The sequence below is a fragment of the Spermophilus citellus genome (assembly GCF_964194105.1).
Source record: "Spermophilus citellus genome assembly, chromosome: X".
Lineage (NCBI taxonomy): Eukaryota > Metazoa > Chordata > Mammalia > Rodentia > Sciuridae > Spermophilus > Spermophilus citellus.
In genome coordinates this window covers 30,242,230-30,261,570 of record NC_138190.1, presented here as the reverse complement: position 1 = coordinate 30,261,570, position 19,341 = coordinate 30,242,230, and the positions used below count along the sequence as shown (strand labels likewise).

At 32.0% G+C, this 19,341-nt stretch overlaps 1 protein-coding gene across 1 annotated transcript in view; it reads right to left on the bottom strand.

Annotated features, from left to right (window-relative positions):
- CFAP47 (cilia and flagella associated protein 47) overlaps window positions 1-19,341 on the bottom strand; it is a gene marked incomplete at both ends in the record, with an annotated part of 427,079 nt that overhangs the window by 234,998 nt on the left and 172,740 nt on the right. Inside the window, 3 exons of the mRNA XM_081278126.1 lie at window positions 2,317-2,433; window positions 2,690-2,787; window positions 13,158-13,350. Of these exons, the coding sequence (XP_081134252.1) occupies window positions 2,317-2,433; window positions 2,690-2,787; window positions 13,158-13,350 (408 nt within the window). The remainder of the gene's footprint in view (window positions 1-2,316; window positions 2,434-2,689; window positions 2,788-13,157; window positions 13,351-19,341) is intronic.

Genomic DNA, 19,341 nt, shown 5'->3' with positions numbered 1-19,341 from the left:
TTTTTAAATTTTTTTATTTGATCTTTTTAGAAATACATGAGATGCTATATATACATGGAGTATAACTGGTTCTAATTAGAACACAATTCTTGGTGTTGTATACGATATGGATTTTCACTCATGTTGTATTCATATATGAACATAAGAAAGTGATGTCTGATTCATTCTACTGTCTTTCCTATTTCCATCCTTCCTCAATGGATTAGACAAAGGGGAATGAAAGCAAGTTATGTTTCTCTGAAAAAATATGTGAAATTCCTTTTAAAAACATAATCATAACTTTTCCTATATAGATCCAACCTTCTAGAACATCAATTGTATTAGTCCTTTTTCCCCATGAAGACAGCATTTTTCTATTGCATTAACAAAAGAACAGGGAAGTTAACTGCTATCATTTGGATGCCCTTCTCGTTAGCTCTCTCTGCTTCCTGGCTACCTGAACTGAGCAGTTTTTCTCTACTACACCCTTCTGTCATGCTGTTCTGCCTCATCTCAGGCCCAAAGCCATGGTGTTAGCCAACTATGGTCTAAACCTCTAAAACCATAATGCCAAAATAAACTTTTAAACCTCCTATAAATCATTCTGGTTAGGGATTTTGGTCATGGCAACACAAAGCTGACTAACACACCTTTGAAGATATAGGTAGAATTTAACTATATTTGTACCTCTGTAGGGTCTATCCTGTATCATTCATGAAGGAGATTCAATAATTTTTTGAATTGATGGAAACTGTAAAAATTTCATTCTTCCAAACCAAGGTCTTTTTTAAGATGTTGTCTTCAAAACTGCACTATTAAAAAGAACTCTCTGACCAAAAATTTCTCTTTACACCTCTACCAATAGGAAAGAATTTAATTTTCAGGCCTGTTGCAAAATGACTTTAATATGCAAATTACTTTAACATAGAAAGAAAGTAAGCAATTGTAAAGCTCATTTCTCCAGCAATTATAAAGAACAATTATATACAGACTATATTTGGACCTGAGCATCAATCTTTTTGGAAGATAGAATGAAAAATTCATAACTGTCCTTTCTTTTTGCTCTTCTTTTGTAGCTAGCCACCAGATCTAGACAACCTCATGATTTCTCTTACATCAATTTATTATTATCAGTCACCATTCAAAATGATATGACTAGAAAAGTAATTTCTGTGCTCTTGGACTAATTGAAATTACATTCTGCTTGATCTGTGCTCCCTGTGGATAGCTTTTCTCCTCTCCGTCCATCCTGATCATTGTTACAAAAGTAAAAGCCTTTGTTCCCATAATGTACACAGTAACCTCCTGACTTTTTCTGCTGATATCCAATATCCCATATGTACCTATATTTATATCTCTAACACCAAACTTCAACTATGGAAACCTATACACAAAATATCCTTAATTGACATAATTTTCCCATACTACCAGTCTGTTTATGCTATTTCCTCTGAGCAAACAACTTCTTTCACCCCTTGAAATCCAAATACAAAACAACTTCTTTCACCCCTTGAAATCCAAATACAAAATAACCTTTTATGATCCCAACTTAGTCATCCCTTCTTCACAATGTCATTGGTGTAACAGACTACATCACATTGATCTCTTCCTTTGTCTGAATTCTGACTACATGTTTTGCAAATATTCCTATTGATATTTGATTAAATGAGCAAAACATCTTTTAACAGATATGCATCATGATGACTCAATAAATTTATATATTTCTCAAAGTTAGGAATCATTTATTATATCATTTCATTATCCCTAAATAACAAAGGGGTCATAAGATAGTAAACACATAATATATATATGAATATTGCCATTGAAAACTTGGTGTGAAAGGTCAAATGGAATTATTACTTGCAATTAAACTTATATAATGAAAATGTGTATTGCCATTGTGACCTCTATACAGACATTTATTTCAAACCAAAAGTGAAAACTTTCATTATCTGATACTAAATTACAAGACAATTCAACATCTATATTCCTATAATTACCTCTCCTTTTAATTCATTTTTAGACCAAGAGTAATGTTAATAATATACCTAGGCTTTGTTCTTATGGTTTCAGACACCTAGACTAGAAGTTCTTTTTATTACATATACTTGAAGAGATATAATCATTATATTATATGTAACATCAAATAATTATATACTATAACTTTTAACATCTAGTAGGTTTTTGTAGAGTCATGTTTCAATTACCAAACTTTAAGAAAAGTATGAATTTTTTCAATTTAGATTTAAAATTTGGGAACAAAGGAAGATTATAAAGGAGTAAACAAAAAAGAAACTCATAAAATATATATAGAATGTGTGCTATAAAGGAACCAACCTGTATGTTCAAGTCAAAGCCAATTTCATAAAGACTATTTATAATAATCAGACAATTGTGAAAATACTGTTCAGGACGTCTTGGTCGTGTGTACATATTTACAAAATGAGACTTGATCTGGAAAAGGAAACAATTCTTATTAATAGAATAAAACTGCTGCTTTTCAAGTGTCTTCTGTAGTGCAGTAAGGACTCATGTAAATATTAGCATTTGTAAGTAACAGATTATTGCAATAAAGTGCACAAATAAGCAAAATGGCAATGCTAGTCATTCAGATTCATCTTTTGGAATTAAAACTAAGACATTTAAAATAATAAATTTGCAGAATATTATGCTTCAGCCTTTAATCACCAAGTTCTGTTAAATGACTTACCAAAAATGGGCAATAGGCTGCCAACTGTGTTGCCAAAACAAGGCCATCTAAAAGGTCTTTGTCAAAATTTACTATCCATCTTTCAGAGGGAACAAAATCTATTTCAAAGAAAAAGAGTAAAAAACAGTAGTTTTACTTTGTTAAAGATATCTTATGGAAAATTGAGCTATAATGAGAGAAAATTTTGCCTTTGTTTAGAGAACAAAAAACATATTGCTAAGAAAAATAAATTTCAAACAGAGTTTAGTACCATGAAATATATCTATCTGTAAGGCTTTAAAGACAAGCTGTCCCCTTCATTTCAATATGAAACTCTTTGAAAAACATACTATCATGCACTAATGTAAGAGAAATCTAATATTTAAAGACTATTCATCTTGTTGATTATCTTGAGGCTCGTATGTTTAATCAACAATCATGAACATGCATGGGTAAGGAGGTTCAAAAGATGTGCTACTACTTGAATCTCTAGAGTTGTAGTGTCAGATTTCTTTATTTGTTGTAGAAATTCTTACACATGTAGAACATGTGGAAGAGGTTGGAGATTTATGGTTTAAACAAATCAGAACTGACCTATAAAAGATAATACAAGGGACTGGGTATGTACTACAGTGGTAGAGCACTTGCCTAGCATGCATGAGGCCTTAGTTTCTATACCCAGAACTACATAAAATAAAAAGAATATAAGATGGAGGAATAATGAAAGAATTCTGAACTACAGAAATGATCACTATGCCAAGACTGGAACAAAAAGTATCTGCATATTAAGTAAGTATCTGAAAAACTTTCCTAAATTGGGAAGAGGGGTAGAAATAATTGCTAGGTTGAATGCAACATTTTAAGTTTCCAAAACAGCTAAGATTCTTCTTAGTTTGAGGATAACTTCCAATCAGAAATCAAAGAGAAAAAAATGGTGATCATCACAAATCCCCCCAAATTCCTTGAATCCCATTTTATATGAAGAAAAATCCGAAATAGGATGTATTCATGATGCATATTTTAATTTCACAAACTAGGATTGGTTTACATCTGCAAGGGAAAGACTTCAGTTTTTCTCTTGAAATGTAGATATTCCCTACTTCACAGAAAGTTCTTGGAACTTTTTCACCTGAAATGCTTCAAAATTTTTTTTCTGATGGAATCATATGACTTTATGTTTGATAACAGGCATAGTGTCATCAAAACAATTATTTTAAATGCAGATTGCTGGTTGGCTGAATAATGATAAACCAAATGTGTTTCTCCTCTTTTCCAGCCTTGAGGCATAATTGACAAATAAAAGTTGTACATCTTTAAGGCATATGTGGTATTTTGATATAGGCATATCTTCTGTAAAGATTCCCATAATCAAGCTAATTAATATACCTGTCACTACACGGTTACCATTGTATGTGTGTGTATGGGGGGGGATCACTTAAAATCTACTCTCAGCAAATCTAAATGTGTTTCTCTTAATTTACCATATATGGATTTCAATAAAAATATAGATTTTTCACTTTTATAACCAGTATTTATTTTTCTCAGAAGAGATGAAGTAATATTGTTTCATCTGAAAAAGGCAATTTACTAGCCTTTTACATTGATGGTAATCAGTCAGCCAGCAATGGATATAAATTGTATCCACCAGAGAGCAAATGCACATCCTGTATAGACATTAGCGAAAGGATAAAAACTCCATTGCAAGAGTTTAGTCTTCATCATCTGGAGCTTTTTTTCCAAGCCCACCATTGCCCACCAAGTTCCTTAATGCAATCCAACCCTGGCAAGGGTACATAGGAGTCTTCCTTGTCCCTATACCAGGTCTGCACTATGGAGAACATGATCTACAGATTCACTCCAATTATCTCTGTGAGTCACCAGTGGATGAAGTTCAGGGAGTGAAACTTGCAAGAGAATGCAGGATACATGAAGTATGGCCCCTTGGAGCTTAATAGTCTCACTGGACTCAGTCAGTTAAACAAACACCCTAACTCAATTCTTCTAGTTGTATTTACCATAAGTACACCATGGCTATCATCTCATTTGTTCTTGTAAGAATCCAGTCCCTCCACGGATTTTGGACTACTTTCTTGCCTTGCAGCCCCAGTTTTCTGGATATTTTAAGAAAAATTCAGAATTTGTTGTTTGTCTCGATTTTGCTGTTATTACCAGGGTGGGAGCAGAGTTTTTTTTTTTTTTCTAGTTTTCCATTCTCTTCAGCAGAAATAAGTGACACCTATTCTTTGTTCAACCTATCACAACTTTGGAGCTGCTTTGATTATTACTTACCAGTAGTCATAAGCTGTTGATGCTCAAACATGGCTTTCAGTAAGAATAGAATGGCATTGATATTTCAGAACAATGTTGGGAAGAAGTAAAACAAAACTTTAAAGCTCTTCTTTAATCTCACATCCTATGCCTGTATCTTGTCTTTTATATCCAAGGCTGCTGCCAAGCCCTCACTACAGTTACCATAGCCTTAGGAATGTCAAAGATTCTCTTTGCTTTCATGATAGTTCTTTTGATACAAAATATTCTTTCTTGTATACTCCCCCTAAGGTTTTGCTTCTCAATGTGAGCTAGGCGAATCAGCAATTCCAGCATCAAATGGAAGCCTGCTGAAAATGCAGAATTTTAGGTCCAATCCAGCATTTAACTAAACTATAAAAATAGCTTAACAAAATCTCTCCAGGTTATTTGTATTCACATTACCATCTGAGAAGAGTTGGACTAGGTTGTTCTGTTTTGTTTGTTTCAGAGGGAACCAGCAATCTACTCTAGTGACCATTTGTCAGGAACCAGAAAATTCAAATGATGATTGACACGTTTTAAAATTTTATTTTGCAAGTTACACTTTTGTTTATTTTTACTTGACATTACCTCATATATAAAGATACATTAAAATAGTAATAAAAATGCTGATCCTAAATGGTATTAAGAATTAAGAGATTTTGAGATTAAACATAAAATTGAATCATTTAATACGTGCTCTCACTTTTTAGTATAATTTCTATGTAAATTCTATTTTAGCTTATTATAACTAGATTTTTAAAAAATTTAGTTGAACATGGACACAATACCTTTGTTTTATTTATTTATTTATGTTATGTGGTGCTGAGGATCAAAGCCAGTGTCTCACACATGCTAGGAAAACACTCTACCACTGAGCCACAACCCCAACCTCTATAACTAGATATTTATAACAGAAATAATTCATATAACAAATTTCACCCACTTTTTTTTAAAGAGAATTTTAATATTTATTTATTTATTTTTTTTTTAGTTTTCGGTGGACACAACATCTTTATTGTATGTGGTGCTGAGGATCGAACCCAGGCCGCACCCATGCCAGGCGAGCACGCTACCGCTTGAGCCACATCCCCAGTCCTTCACCCACTTTTAATTGTTCAATTTATTGCTGTTTAATGCATTCAGAGTTGTATGATCATTTCTACTATGTTTAGAATATTTTAACTCATTTTTTACTTGACAAAAAATAATTCTATATACTTAACAGGTAGAGTGCAAAATTTCAATACATGAACACAATGTTTGATAATCAAATTAGGATAAACAGCATATCCATCATCTCAAACATTTATCATTTATTTGTGTTGAGAACATTCAAAATCCTCTCTTCTAGCTATTTTGAAATATACAGTAAATTATTAACTATAGTTACCTTATTATGCCATATAACTTATTTTTATCAACACAAAGAAATCCCATTGCAAAATTCTTGCTGTCTCCATATTCTAGAAAAACAAATCTGCTGTATGAAATTGCCTATTCTGGGCATGTCAAAAAAATGGAATCATAAAATATGTGCTATCTTGTATTCCAGTGTTTTCACTCAGCATATTTTCATCCATGTTTTAGCATGTATCAAAGCTTCACTACTTTATATGGCTAAATAACATTAGAACTTTTGAATGCATATATATTTAATACACATATTCACATAGTATAATATTATTACTATGTATATTAATAAAGTAGAATATATGCACACACACAAATAAAATGGTTTGTTTATCCCTTTATAAGTTTATGGGCATTTGTGTTGACTCTGATTTTTGGCTATTATGAATAATGATGTTATGGACATTCATACACGGTTTCTGTGTGGACATATGTTTTCTATTATCGTGAGTAAACAAACTAATGAGTAAAATTGCTGGATCATATCACTAATCTAGTTTTTAGAAGACTTTGTTTTTTAAAAGAACTTTTAGGGTCATAGCAAAACTGCTGAGAAAGTACAAAGATTTCCCATATATTCTGTGCCCCAATGCATGCACATCCTCTCTTATTGGTTAATCTATTTTTTTAACATTTTGAGAAACTGCCAAACTATTTTCTAAAGTGATTCCACCATTTTACAATCCATTTAGCAATGCATGTAGAGTTCCAATTTCTACAAATCTTTGCCAATACTTGCTATATTCTCCCTTCCTCCTCCTCCTCCTCCTCCTTCTTCTTCTTCTTCTTCTTTTTTTTTTTTTTTTTTTTTGCAGTGCTAGGAATAAAACTCTCTTTTTTAAATTTCAGTTATGCAAGTTGGTGTCAAGTGCCATCTCATTGCTGATTTGCTTTGCACTTCCCTAATGACTAATTATGTTGAGTGTCTTTTCATGTACTTATGAACTATTTACTTATCTTCATTTTAGAAATGTTTTTTGAAATCCTTTGCCCATTTTTCAATTGGGTTATTTTTCTTTATATCTTAATGCAAGGTTTGTACATATTCTCAAAACAAGTGCCTTGCTGCATATATGATTTTCTGTTTCTGCATCCATTGAAATATTCATTTGCCTTGTTTTTACTGTGATATTCTGTATTACAGAATCCACTTTGCACACGAGATAAATTTCATCTGGTAATTATTGTTTAACTCTTTATATATGTTGCTGGATTCTGTTTGCTAGTAATTTTGAGGATTTTTTAATATGTATCATGAAAGATAACAGTACACATTTTGTTTTAAAACACATTTGAAATGCAATATATGCTTCAATGCAAAAATAAATCACATTGTAGAGGAATTTAAATTATGAAAATATGTAAATTAATGTTTATAAGATAATTATGTACAACAGATATAAGATCAGATCAATCATGTGAAAGTAAAATAACATATGTGATACTTTGTAGAATTTCCACATAAATGATCATTAAACTGGAAAAAAAGTAAAAAAAAATTTAAAACCAAGATGATAATTACTATGGAGAAAGAATAAATTTAAAAATGAAAGCATAAGAAAACAGTATTGAAAATAAAGAAAATAATTTAGAAGTCATAAATGATTCAACATATACAATAATTTACAAATAATATTGTGCTAATTTTTTTTAGAGAGAGAGAGAAAAAAATTTTAATATTTATTCGGTGGACACAACATCTTTATTTTTTTTTAATTATTCTTTTTTTTCTGTGGTGCTGAGGATCGAACCCAGCACCCTGTGCATGCCAGGCAAATGCACTACCGCTTGAGCCATATCCCCAGCCTCTGTGCTAATATTTTTAATTTGATCAAAGTCATTGATTTCATAAAAATATGCTATCAAGTCTCACAAAAGGGGAAATTAAAAATGAGAATAATTACATAAAAGTTAAATAGCTGGTTTGTTATTAAAAATAACTCCACAAAGAAAACAAAAGTCTCAATGGTTTTACTAATGAATTCTACAGAATTCAAGAAATAGACAAATGTCACTTTTACAGAAACTTTTTCAAAGTTACAAAAGAAGGAATGTTCTCCTAGCAATTGGTTGAGATTTGTATGAACTGCAAAAAAAAAAAAAATGCAGAAAAAATCATAGTCGAATTGTCATATGGGGTCCCACATTTGTATTTTATTCCCAAGTTGATTCCATTGTGCATTCTCAAAGTAGCAATAAATTAAAATATAAGGAAGGTACCAGCAAGGTGTAAGAGGACACTATCCGGAAAAATATATTTCTAAGGTTAGTTAATATTTAAAAGTCAATTTTAATTTAGCAAATTAAGATATATAGTTAATACCATTCCTTATAAAATTCCTAGAAAACTAAGGAGAGAACTTTTGGAATAGTGAAAATAATACACAAAATAATCCTACAGTAAGTATCACTGAATGTACTCTTTTGAGTATGAAAAAGATCAGCTATAATAAAAGATCATCTATAGTTATAAAAAGTTAGAAAATACTATTAATTTCTCAGTTTCAACAAGTATCTGAGACTTATGAGGAATATCAAAAATAGCTCATATGCCAAATTTACAAAGGAGATAATTTAGAACAGCTTTCAAAATTTTCAACATCTCACTCACTCTGAGAACATAAAAATGTTTAGAGGCAAGTAAAGCAATTCATTGATAGGGGAGGAGTGATCAGGCTGATATCTAATTTTCAAAGCTATTTTGCACATGGAACACAATAGAGCACTATTCAGGATTCAGAGAACAATAAAGAATGATCATCAAATTTTATATTTAGTTAAGATGTCATTCACATATAAATAAGATTAAGATTTTTACAAAAAGAACTAATAGACTAGAGACCCTTGAAGTGACAATTAGAAAAAGAAGATGATTTTGGAATTCAACCATCTAATAGTTGAATAAAAAATAAAAATTACTTCAGATAACATTATACTTGCACAATGATGACAGAACATAAATGCTACAGGTATTGACAATATGTATAATAAAGAACAAAAATGATAACAAAGGAAGGTAGATGAGAGAAAATTAGGGTAATCTATTTCACCTGTCATGGTAATGATTATCAATACTATGTAAAATCAAAATGTGGCAATATTAAAAAAATCTCAGAATTCATAATGCTAGTCATAACTATTCCTTGTAAATTAAAGACATATTTCAGGAAATTTTATTTCTTACAGTACAAACATTTATCTTATATGGAGTCTCTACACTCACTAATCTTATCTATTATTTCTAAATTTACCCACATTAGGGTTTTTAGCTTTCACAGTGCTTCAGAATCAGCTAAAAATCTTCTAAAAGCTTCACATATACAGGGAATATTCCAAATATTCAGTTTTAATTGACCTGTGGTGGGGTCCCATATTTGTTTTTTATTCCCAAATTGACTCCAATGTGCATTCAGACTTGAAAAATCAGTACTGTGGATCAAAAAGAAATTAAAACACATCTGGGGCTATCGGGAAAGAATTATAACAATTCTGCACATTTATATTAAAGAAGCCTATGATTTATATTTTGAGGGGCAGTCTTATACAATGATACTTAATATGAACCCTGAAGTAAACTGCTTGGACTCAGTTTCCAGCCTCACCCTTTCCTGGGAAAAATTAATAGACCATTCTGTTTTAGGTTTCTTGTTAAATAATATTAATATTTAATTACAAACATTAAATAAATGATATATAAAATATATAAAATACCGGAGTCAGGCAAGAAAACATCTGATGACAAATCAATGTATATTTATTTATGTGTTTGTCTATATTTAAAAACACTATATATATGTGTGTGTGTGTATGTACTTATTCCCTTACATATGTATATTTATCAATTATTTTCAGTTCAGTGAGCAACTGAACTGAATCAGGGGCAACTTTAAATAGTACATAAAAGATAAATGTTACCAAAATACTCAGAACTCTCCAAAACAAATAGTATTTTTCATTTATAATAACTATAATTGTCACAATGAAAAACTGTTGAAATAAGTGTAAGTCAAACAGTATGGCAGAGCTCCTTTGAATAGACAGTTCAAAATGCTCCAATTTTAGGATTTTGTTACTAGTACAGTTAAATGAAGGTTCTTAATCCTGTCAGAAATTCCACTTTATACTACAAAATAGTATTTGCTGCTCTCAGAGTCACCAGACAATTACAGGATGATAAAATTTCTATTAGCAATCCAATATAGCAATTGAAGCAAAGGATCCAACAGAATACGATAGAGGATACTTTATTACCGGCATAACCTACTGAAGAAGACACTGTCAGTAAGTCTGAAAAAATGGTTAATTGGTAAAAAAGTTAACTACACTGTAGTGCTAATGATAAAACAACTTAACTTCACATAATACAAACAGCTACTGGAAACAAAAGGATGGGTATATAAGAATAAATTTACCTCCTGGCAATTACTGTCCCATATTTACATGAGACAGATGCCCATTTACTACATAGAAGATGCTTTTTATTGATTGTAACAACTTTTTAAAAAATTACCACATTCCATGGAGTTTCAAACATGGGATGAATCTCTTTTTATATAAGTAAGGATAAACTATAAACTAATAAGCTAATGGATAGTCAACTATCTGGAATAAGGTAGAAAGTGTCTAAAACCTGCATGTTCCTCTTTATTTATTTACTTATTCAACCAAAATTGTTACTTGCTATAATCCAATGTGTCTTTCAGAATATATGTGCTGTAAATAATCTGGAATGCTATAGTGTAGGGAGGTGGGGCCTTTTGGGAGGTGTTTAGGTCATGACAGTTACACCTTCTTTAATGGATTAATGTTGCCATAAAAGGCTTAGTGGATGGGGTTTGTCCCTTTTACCCTTCTGTTTTCTGCCATATGAAGATACAATATTCCTCCCCTTTGAAAGTATAGCACCAAAGTGCCATCTTGGCAGTACAGAGCAGCTTAACACAATACAGAAGCTGCTGGTGTCTTAACTTCAATGTAGTATTGTCTAGAACTGTGAGAAATAAACTTATATTCTTTATAATTTATCCAGTCTCAGGTATTCTATTATAAAAGCACAAAACTAAGTCTGCTATTTTTCAGTAAAAACGGTAGGCTCTAGGAATACAGCACTGAATAAAATAGATATCACCTGTAAAGAAGCCTATATTCTACTGAAAGAGACAGACAATAAACAGATACATGTGTTATGTTGTAAAGTGCTACTGAGAAAAAAAAACACAACAGGGAAAGAGAAGGACTAAAGTATATGCCATTTTAGAGAGGGTGTTGGGAGAACTTCTCAGATAAGTTGACATTTCAGCAGTGGCATGAATGAAATGAAAAAGAAAACAATGAAGAATTTGGGAAGATAATGTTCTGGGCAGAAGGAACAGGAAGAACAAAGCCTTTGCAAAGGCATAAGACTCAAGTGCTAACAAACAAGAAAGGAACAAATGCCTATAATAAGTTATCTTAAAAAATGCAACAAGTTTCTTAAAACTAACTTGTATGAACTATTCTGTTGATAAAAATATAAGCATAATTTTATAACAGGTTAGCTTATTAATTTCAATATATGTACATATTTTGTAACACTTTGTTAAAAGTATCCACAGTTACCAAACTAATTTTTATGTATGTTTTCACAGGCCAACCTAATACTATTTGCACTCATTCTTTGTGTGTGGGTGTGATGATGGGGATGGAGACAAATATCTTGTGCATGCTAAGCAAGCACAGTAACACAGAAGAATATCCCTCACCCCTGTTTGCACCTCAATCTTCATATTTTTAAACAGAAAAAATCATCTTATAAAATATGGATCTTGAGTTTCATCAATTCAATTAGAAAAAAATCTTTCTATGTCTATTGTTCTCAAATACTAATATTTAAATATATCTTTCAATCTTCATGTCACCATGTTTTTAAAAATAATACCTTCAAGTTAAGAGCAACTTGTAATTCAAAGAATCTCATTTGAAATAAACCTCTTAATCTTTGCCTTAATTATAAAATTTGGATTAAACTCTGAAGGTTGAACATAGCAAAAAGTACTAGAATTTAAAATGAATCCTACTCTAAACACAATAGGTGTGCATGTATTTGGAAGAGGAGAGCTGAATTCAAGCTAAAGAAACAAAGATCATGCACAGTGTAAACACTACAATCAATGCTTATGACTAAGAAAAAGTGCACTATATTAGCGATTAGGATTTTCAAAAAGAGTTTAAGGCTCCTGGGATAAAAATTGATAGAGTATCATCTTGCAAGTCAGAATTAGAGAGTGCCCACTGGAGCTGGCCCATCTGTGGACACTTACATATCTCAATGTATGGATCTATCATAACCTACCCTCCAAAAAATAAATGAAACATTATTGCACTTAAGTGATGTCCAGTATATCCTCATATGACATGCAAGATGATTCCTCATCAAATTTTACTTGATCTCAACTAATTATGTACAAGATTTTAACACTGTCACCTAAATGTGACATTCATATAGCTAAAAATGCTAGCAACAATATTAGGACTATCTTTCATTTTCAGAATGAAAATGAAATTAAATGAAATTTATATATTTCAAATATATATATATATATATAATTTATTCTTCAAGATAAATGAAGAAAACATCTTTTATTATCTCATCTTGAAGATGTTGAAAAGACATCCTTTTTGCAGAACCAAGAATAAATGCTGGAGTAAGGTCTTGAATCCATGGATTCCGAGTATGGTTTCATGGCTCCTTTTATATTGTCACATAACAATTGGCAATGATTTATTTAAAGAAAAAATAACTTTTTACCTTTCTGACAGTTTTCCCATATAATATGTCGAATATTCTCATAATTTGTGTTTAACCAACTTAGCAGAATCCTCTCGGAACTAGAATATATATTGCTGGATATGAAAGTAGGATTGATTTTTGGTGTATTTTTCACATGTATGTGGGGTGCATTACTGCTACAATGTGGTGTAACTCGGGATAGGACCAGAACCTGAAATTGGAAAGAAAGAGACAACTTTTATCAGATTAAATAGAAAATTAACAAAATAATATTTGATGAGTAATAAAAGATGATGGGTAAATGAATGTACTAGTATTTTCTGGCTAAATTTAACCATTCTGGAGTAAGACATGTATGCCACTTATGTATATATGCATGTTCATTTTGAGTTCCCAACATTTTTCTTTTATAGCATTTAGTCAATAAGGCACCATACTACACAATTTAAAAGAAACTTATTACTAATTAAAAAATAACTACCTTTGATGACAGATGTTAGAATGATAATTCATTTAAAACACAAGAATTTAAAATGCTTTTTAAAATCTCTTTACTACATCAGCCATAAAAAATAAAAATTTGAGCCAGGTATTGTGAAACATACCTGTAATCCCAGCATTTCAGGAGGCTGAGGCAGGAGGATTGCAAGTTCAATGCCAGCCTCAGCAACTTAGTGAGTCCCGAAGCAACTAAGTGAGACTGTGTTTCTAATTACAAATAAAAAGAGGTAGGGATATAGCTCAGTTGCAAACCATCTCTGGGTTTGCCCTCTAGTACCCGCCCCCACCAAAAAAAAATTGAAAATCAAAGTAGTAAGTTATTCAGTCAAAACTGATTTTCAAATTGATACATATTGAAGAGGTCTGTTTTTAAGATGATAAAGTGCATAAAATTTTATAATTCGACATTTTCATCCTATGCCATGAAGATTGGCATATTTATATCATATTGCCATTTACAACACGCACACCACATATTATCATGAAATAATTTATCTGAATATAAATACATAATATTAAGTGAAAGATTCTGTGTCTGATTAGTAGAGCACAACAGCCAAGATCTACTCAAAGTTACACATTTTTATTGTTACTTTTCAGTTATATATGATAGTAGAGTCTATTTTGACATTTATACAGGCATAGACCCTATTCTTGTAGTGGTGAGATTCACTATATATACATATGAAAGTTATGTCAGATCTATTCCACTATTTTTCCTTTTCCTATTCCCCTTCCATGCCCTTCATTCCCCTTTGTCTAATCTACTCAAATTCTATTCTTCCCCTCCCTCACTAATTGTGAGTTAGTTTCCACATATCAGAGAAAACATTTGACCTTTGGCTATTGGGGATTGCTTATTTTACTTAGCACAATAGTCCCAATATCCATCCATTTACTGGCAAGTGTCATAAAGTCATCCTTCTTAATGGCTGAGTAATACTCCATTGTGAATATATAACACAATTTCTTTATCCTTTCATTTGTTGAAGGGCACCAAGGTTGGCTCCACAGCTTAGCTATTGTAAGTTGTGCTGCTATAAACAATGATGTGGTTTTATCACTATAGTATGCTGATTTTGAATCTTTGGCTACATACTGAGGAGTGGGATAATTGGGTCAAATGGTGGTTCCATTCCTAATTTGAGGGGGGGGGAAATCTCCATACTGCTTTCCAGAATGGTTGCACCAATTTGCAGTCCGACATGCAATGTGAGTGGACCCTTTCCTCACATCCTCATCAACATGTATTGTTCCTTGTATTCTTGATAATTGCCATTCTGGCTAGAGTGAAATGAAATCTCAGTATAGTTTTAATTTGCATTTATCTAATTGCTAAAGATGTTGAACTTTTTTTCATATATTTGTTGAATCTGTTTAGTTCTTTTGCTCATTTACTGTTTTTTTTTTTTGGTTGGAATTAGACCAGAAACCCTGCACTTACTGGAAGGAAATGTAGCCCACACTCCAACATGCTGACTTAGGAATTGATTTCCTTAACAAGAATCCTAAACTGATTTCCTTAACAAGACTTCTAAAGTGCAAAAAGTAAAATAAAAAATGAATGGGATGGCATAAAAAAACTTCTTCAGAGCAAAGGAAACAATAAAGAGCATGAAAAGAGAGCCTACAGAATGGGAAAAAAATTGCCAACTGTATCTCAAACAGGGCATTAATTTTTAGGATATACAAAGAACTCATAAACCTTAACACCAAAAACTCCTTGAATAACTTAATCAATAAATAGACAAAGGAACTAAACAGGCACTTCTCAAAGTTACACTTTAACTTGCCATTTGGCACAGATTCTAATCTGCTACCTAGAACATACACACACTATATATATCTAGATAGATACATAGATAGACAGACAGACAGACATACACACAAACACACAATATTAAGACATCGTGAATGAAGAAGTCAGAATGTGGTTTACATTACAGTACACATTACAAGCTCAGCTCATTGCTTCATACCAGATATTTAATAGATAGTTCTCCAGTGACACGGGTGTGAAGACCATAGTTTGAGTGACATATGTTATAGATATATTGGAGGTATCCTGTTCATATTCACCCAGCATTCACTTCTACATTCCAAAAACTGATTATTATGAGCACCTTCATATACTTGCAGGAAGAATTTTTTATTGCATATTGGAGCACATGTAACCAGCAGAAAGCAAGCCCAGAGTGCCAGAGCATAATGAGCCCAGAAGTAGACCCAACACAAAAAGGTCAGGGAATTGGTAGTTAAATACTCTGGCTTCCTCATCACTGCATTGGGATAAATCTCAGATGTGTTCTAAAATGTCTCCCCTAAAACTGTAGTGGGACTGAGCCTCAGTGGCCCATGATAAAACCTGATTGAAATCACATATGTTATTAGCTTAATTATATTCTCTATTTCAGTTCCCTACTCTACTACCCTTGCTTCTTGACATCACTCTGAAACAAACTAAATGAACTTAAATATTTTTCTCAGAGTCCTCTTCTAGGAGAATCCAACCTAAAAAGCATTTTCCTAGTCTAGAATGTTAATTATAACTTTGAAAAAAAGTGCTCACTTCTTTATGTAGTATATATCCATGCTACTACATAATATCTCAAATAACCACAGTTTAAAAATTATTAAGATATTTATGACAATCCTAAAACTGTTCTTTTCTTTTTTATTATGGGAAATAGTTTAAAATTTCATCAAAAATCCATTACTGAGTGTTGAATATTTATCTGGTCTATGTCTAGAGAGAATAGCCATCCACAAATGTGAATTGCACCACTTTGGGCATTTTTAAGAGAAGTATAACAAAATTACCTTCTCCTTTTATTCTGGCAGTTATGTGATCTAGAACTCTTAAGTTTCAAATTTCATATACTATAAAAATACAAAATGTCTTTGAAAAGGACTCCCATCCCTTTCTAGGGAATATTAAATGATGAATTATCTCAGTCCAGCCAACGAAATAAATGTTTCAGGCTAATAACCTGAGCTGGCACAGGATTCATCTGTCATCTGTCACCTCTACTCCGCAAATGAGACAAGATCTGCAAGTGACCCTTGACTAAGAACACAGATTTAATGATGGACCCACATGGAGCACAGATGTAACGTTTAATACAGAAAGAGCCACCATCCAGAGTACTTAATTCTACCGAAGGGCTTTTGAAACTATTAGTAGTGAAAGACCTGTTAGTTTGACTCTTCCACAGAATGATAGTTCTGTCAAATATTTCAAAAATAAATTGCCAGAAAAACAAAATAAATAATAAATTCATGTATAAAGCATATGACCTCATCTCAAGCAAACCAAATGCACCATGGAAAAGCATTTCTATTTATTACTTAATATCCAAACCACATAATACATGAGCTGAAGGAAAGGAATGAGAATTACAGAGGACACAATTTTTGTTAGCTGTCTGCTAATATATGAAGTTTATATAAATCAGTTTCAGTGATTTATACTTAGGAAATGCTTTCCTGCTATCACAAAACATTGTCTACACATCCAATTTTGTTAAATGTCTGATTCAAGAAATGTGATAAACAGTAGTTTGGCCACGTGATAGATTAGAGTCCTTGGCTATGTCATAATAGAGCATATTGAAGACAAAAATAAAATGACAAAATTATTATTAATAATATGTATGTACATATATTGATTGCTTCTCCACCACTGCCATATGCTCTTCCATTTCCACATGAATTTTGGTATTCTATTTGGCTTATTGTTTCTTAATGACTTTTTAAAAAAATATTGTCTTCAATGTATTGGCACAGAAAACAGATGACAATTTTCATATTTAAGTTGCCCATAAATCTCTAGATATTTTAGACAATTGCAATAGTTGGATTTCTCCTAAAGAATCATCTTGAATACAACTAGGTTGACTAGAAGGAAAGAATCAATAGCCAGCTCATGACATTCCTTTTAGACTCAGAAGTGCCTAATATTTTAACATGGGGTTTAAATCTCTTTACATCATTAACTCAAGGAATTGACAAAAATAAATTTATAGGAGATCCGAGTTAATTGAGGGTCCAGATGAGGATCATATACAGGATCAAGAACTCATAACTCAGGGTCAAGATATTGAATTAAGTAATGAGGATGCTGCCATACTGGAAAATAGAAAGGTCTTCACATATAAATGTTTTCCTACATTGAAATGACCCAGGCCCACTAGGCCCTAACTTTTGTAAACATTTCAGTCTTGGGTGTAGAGTGAGTGCAACACTTAAGCTATGCCCTGAGCCACAAGAACCCTGCATTGTCGTTGCTGTGCATTTATTTACCTATCTTGTGTACTTTCTTAAGCTAAGTTAATGTGTCACAATATGAAGTCTACAATATATCCTACATTTGATTAACCAAACAAACCTAAGACCATATGGCTGGTGAAGCAGAGTAGGCCTACGCAACTGATGATGCAAAAGATAATATTCCTAGCATATATTTGTCTATGGGAAAGACAATTTAGAAACTAGTAACTAATCAGCATTAGACTGAATTTTCCCATAGTCTTTGTGCCCATAAGAGGGAAATTTTCTTGAAGATTTAAAGGACATTGGCATGTTCAGATATGGCTGGGCAAAGTAGATTTTAAAATGTCATATGTAATATGGACTATTACTGTGTTACAATAAAGATGAAAACCAAAGCACATGCAGGAAAAACTCCTCTATCCAAATCTCAACTATATGGACAAATCCTCATTGAGGCAAGACTGAAAATATATAATTCAAAACCATGGTTCTTGCATATGTAAATACTCTGAGCTACAATCCTTGGTATCAAAGTTAACTTCCTTCTTTTTTTTTAAAGGGGGAGAGAGAGAGAGAGAGAGAGAGAGAGAGAGAGAGAGAGAGAGAGAGAGAGAGAGAGAGAGAGAATTTTAATATTTATTTTTTTTAGTTTTCAGTGGACACAACATCTTTGTTGGTATGTGGTGCTGAGGATCCAACCCAAGCCGCACGCATGCCAGGCGAGTGCGCTACCGCTTGAGCCACATCCCCAGCCCTAACTTCCTTCTTAATTTATAAATATTTGTGTACTTTAAGTCAGAGTCTATTTGCTTTTATTTTATAGAAAAGTTTAATAAGTCTGCATATCTAGTTTCTTAGACCACAACAAAACAAAATAGGAAAATGAACTACCATAAGTAGGCACATTGATAACAGCAATAAAAAGCAGGAGAGACAACAGTCACATGCCAAGAGAATGAAGAAAAACTATTAAAAACTAAAAAAATAAAAATGAGTCATGTGGTTATCACTGTACTAGGTACCTAGGAAATGCAAATGCAATTCTGGATAATGACTGTAGATTTTTCATCTTGTCACCTTCAGCAACAAATATTCCAATATTATATTATACAAATTTTGAATCAATTTGAGAAAAAGGTTTAGTCAGAAAAACTACTACTCTTTGTCTGAAAATACCAAAATATTTGATAGAATCATGCTACTCTTTTTTAAAAAGACCTTATAACAGAAAATGCACTGGAAACAAATGAATAAATGAATTGATAAAAATTATTCAGATATTTGTTTCTGATCATTTTTTTCAGTCTTCTGTAAACACATCACATTCATATCTTTTAGCACATACAGAGTCATCCTTAATATTCATTTGAGATCCTTATTTATATTAACATTTAGAACAACATTCTGACTTTAAGTGTTTCTGTTGGTT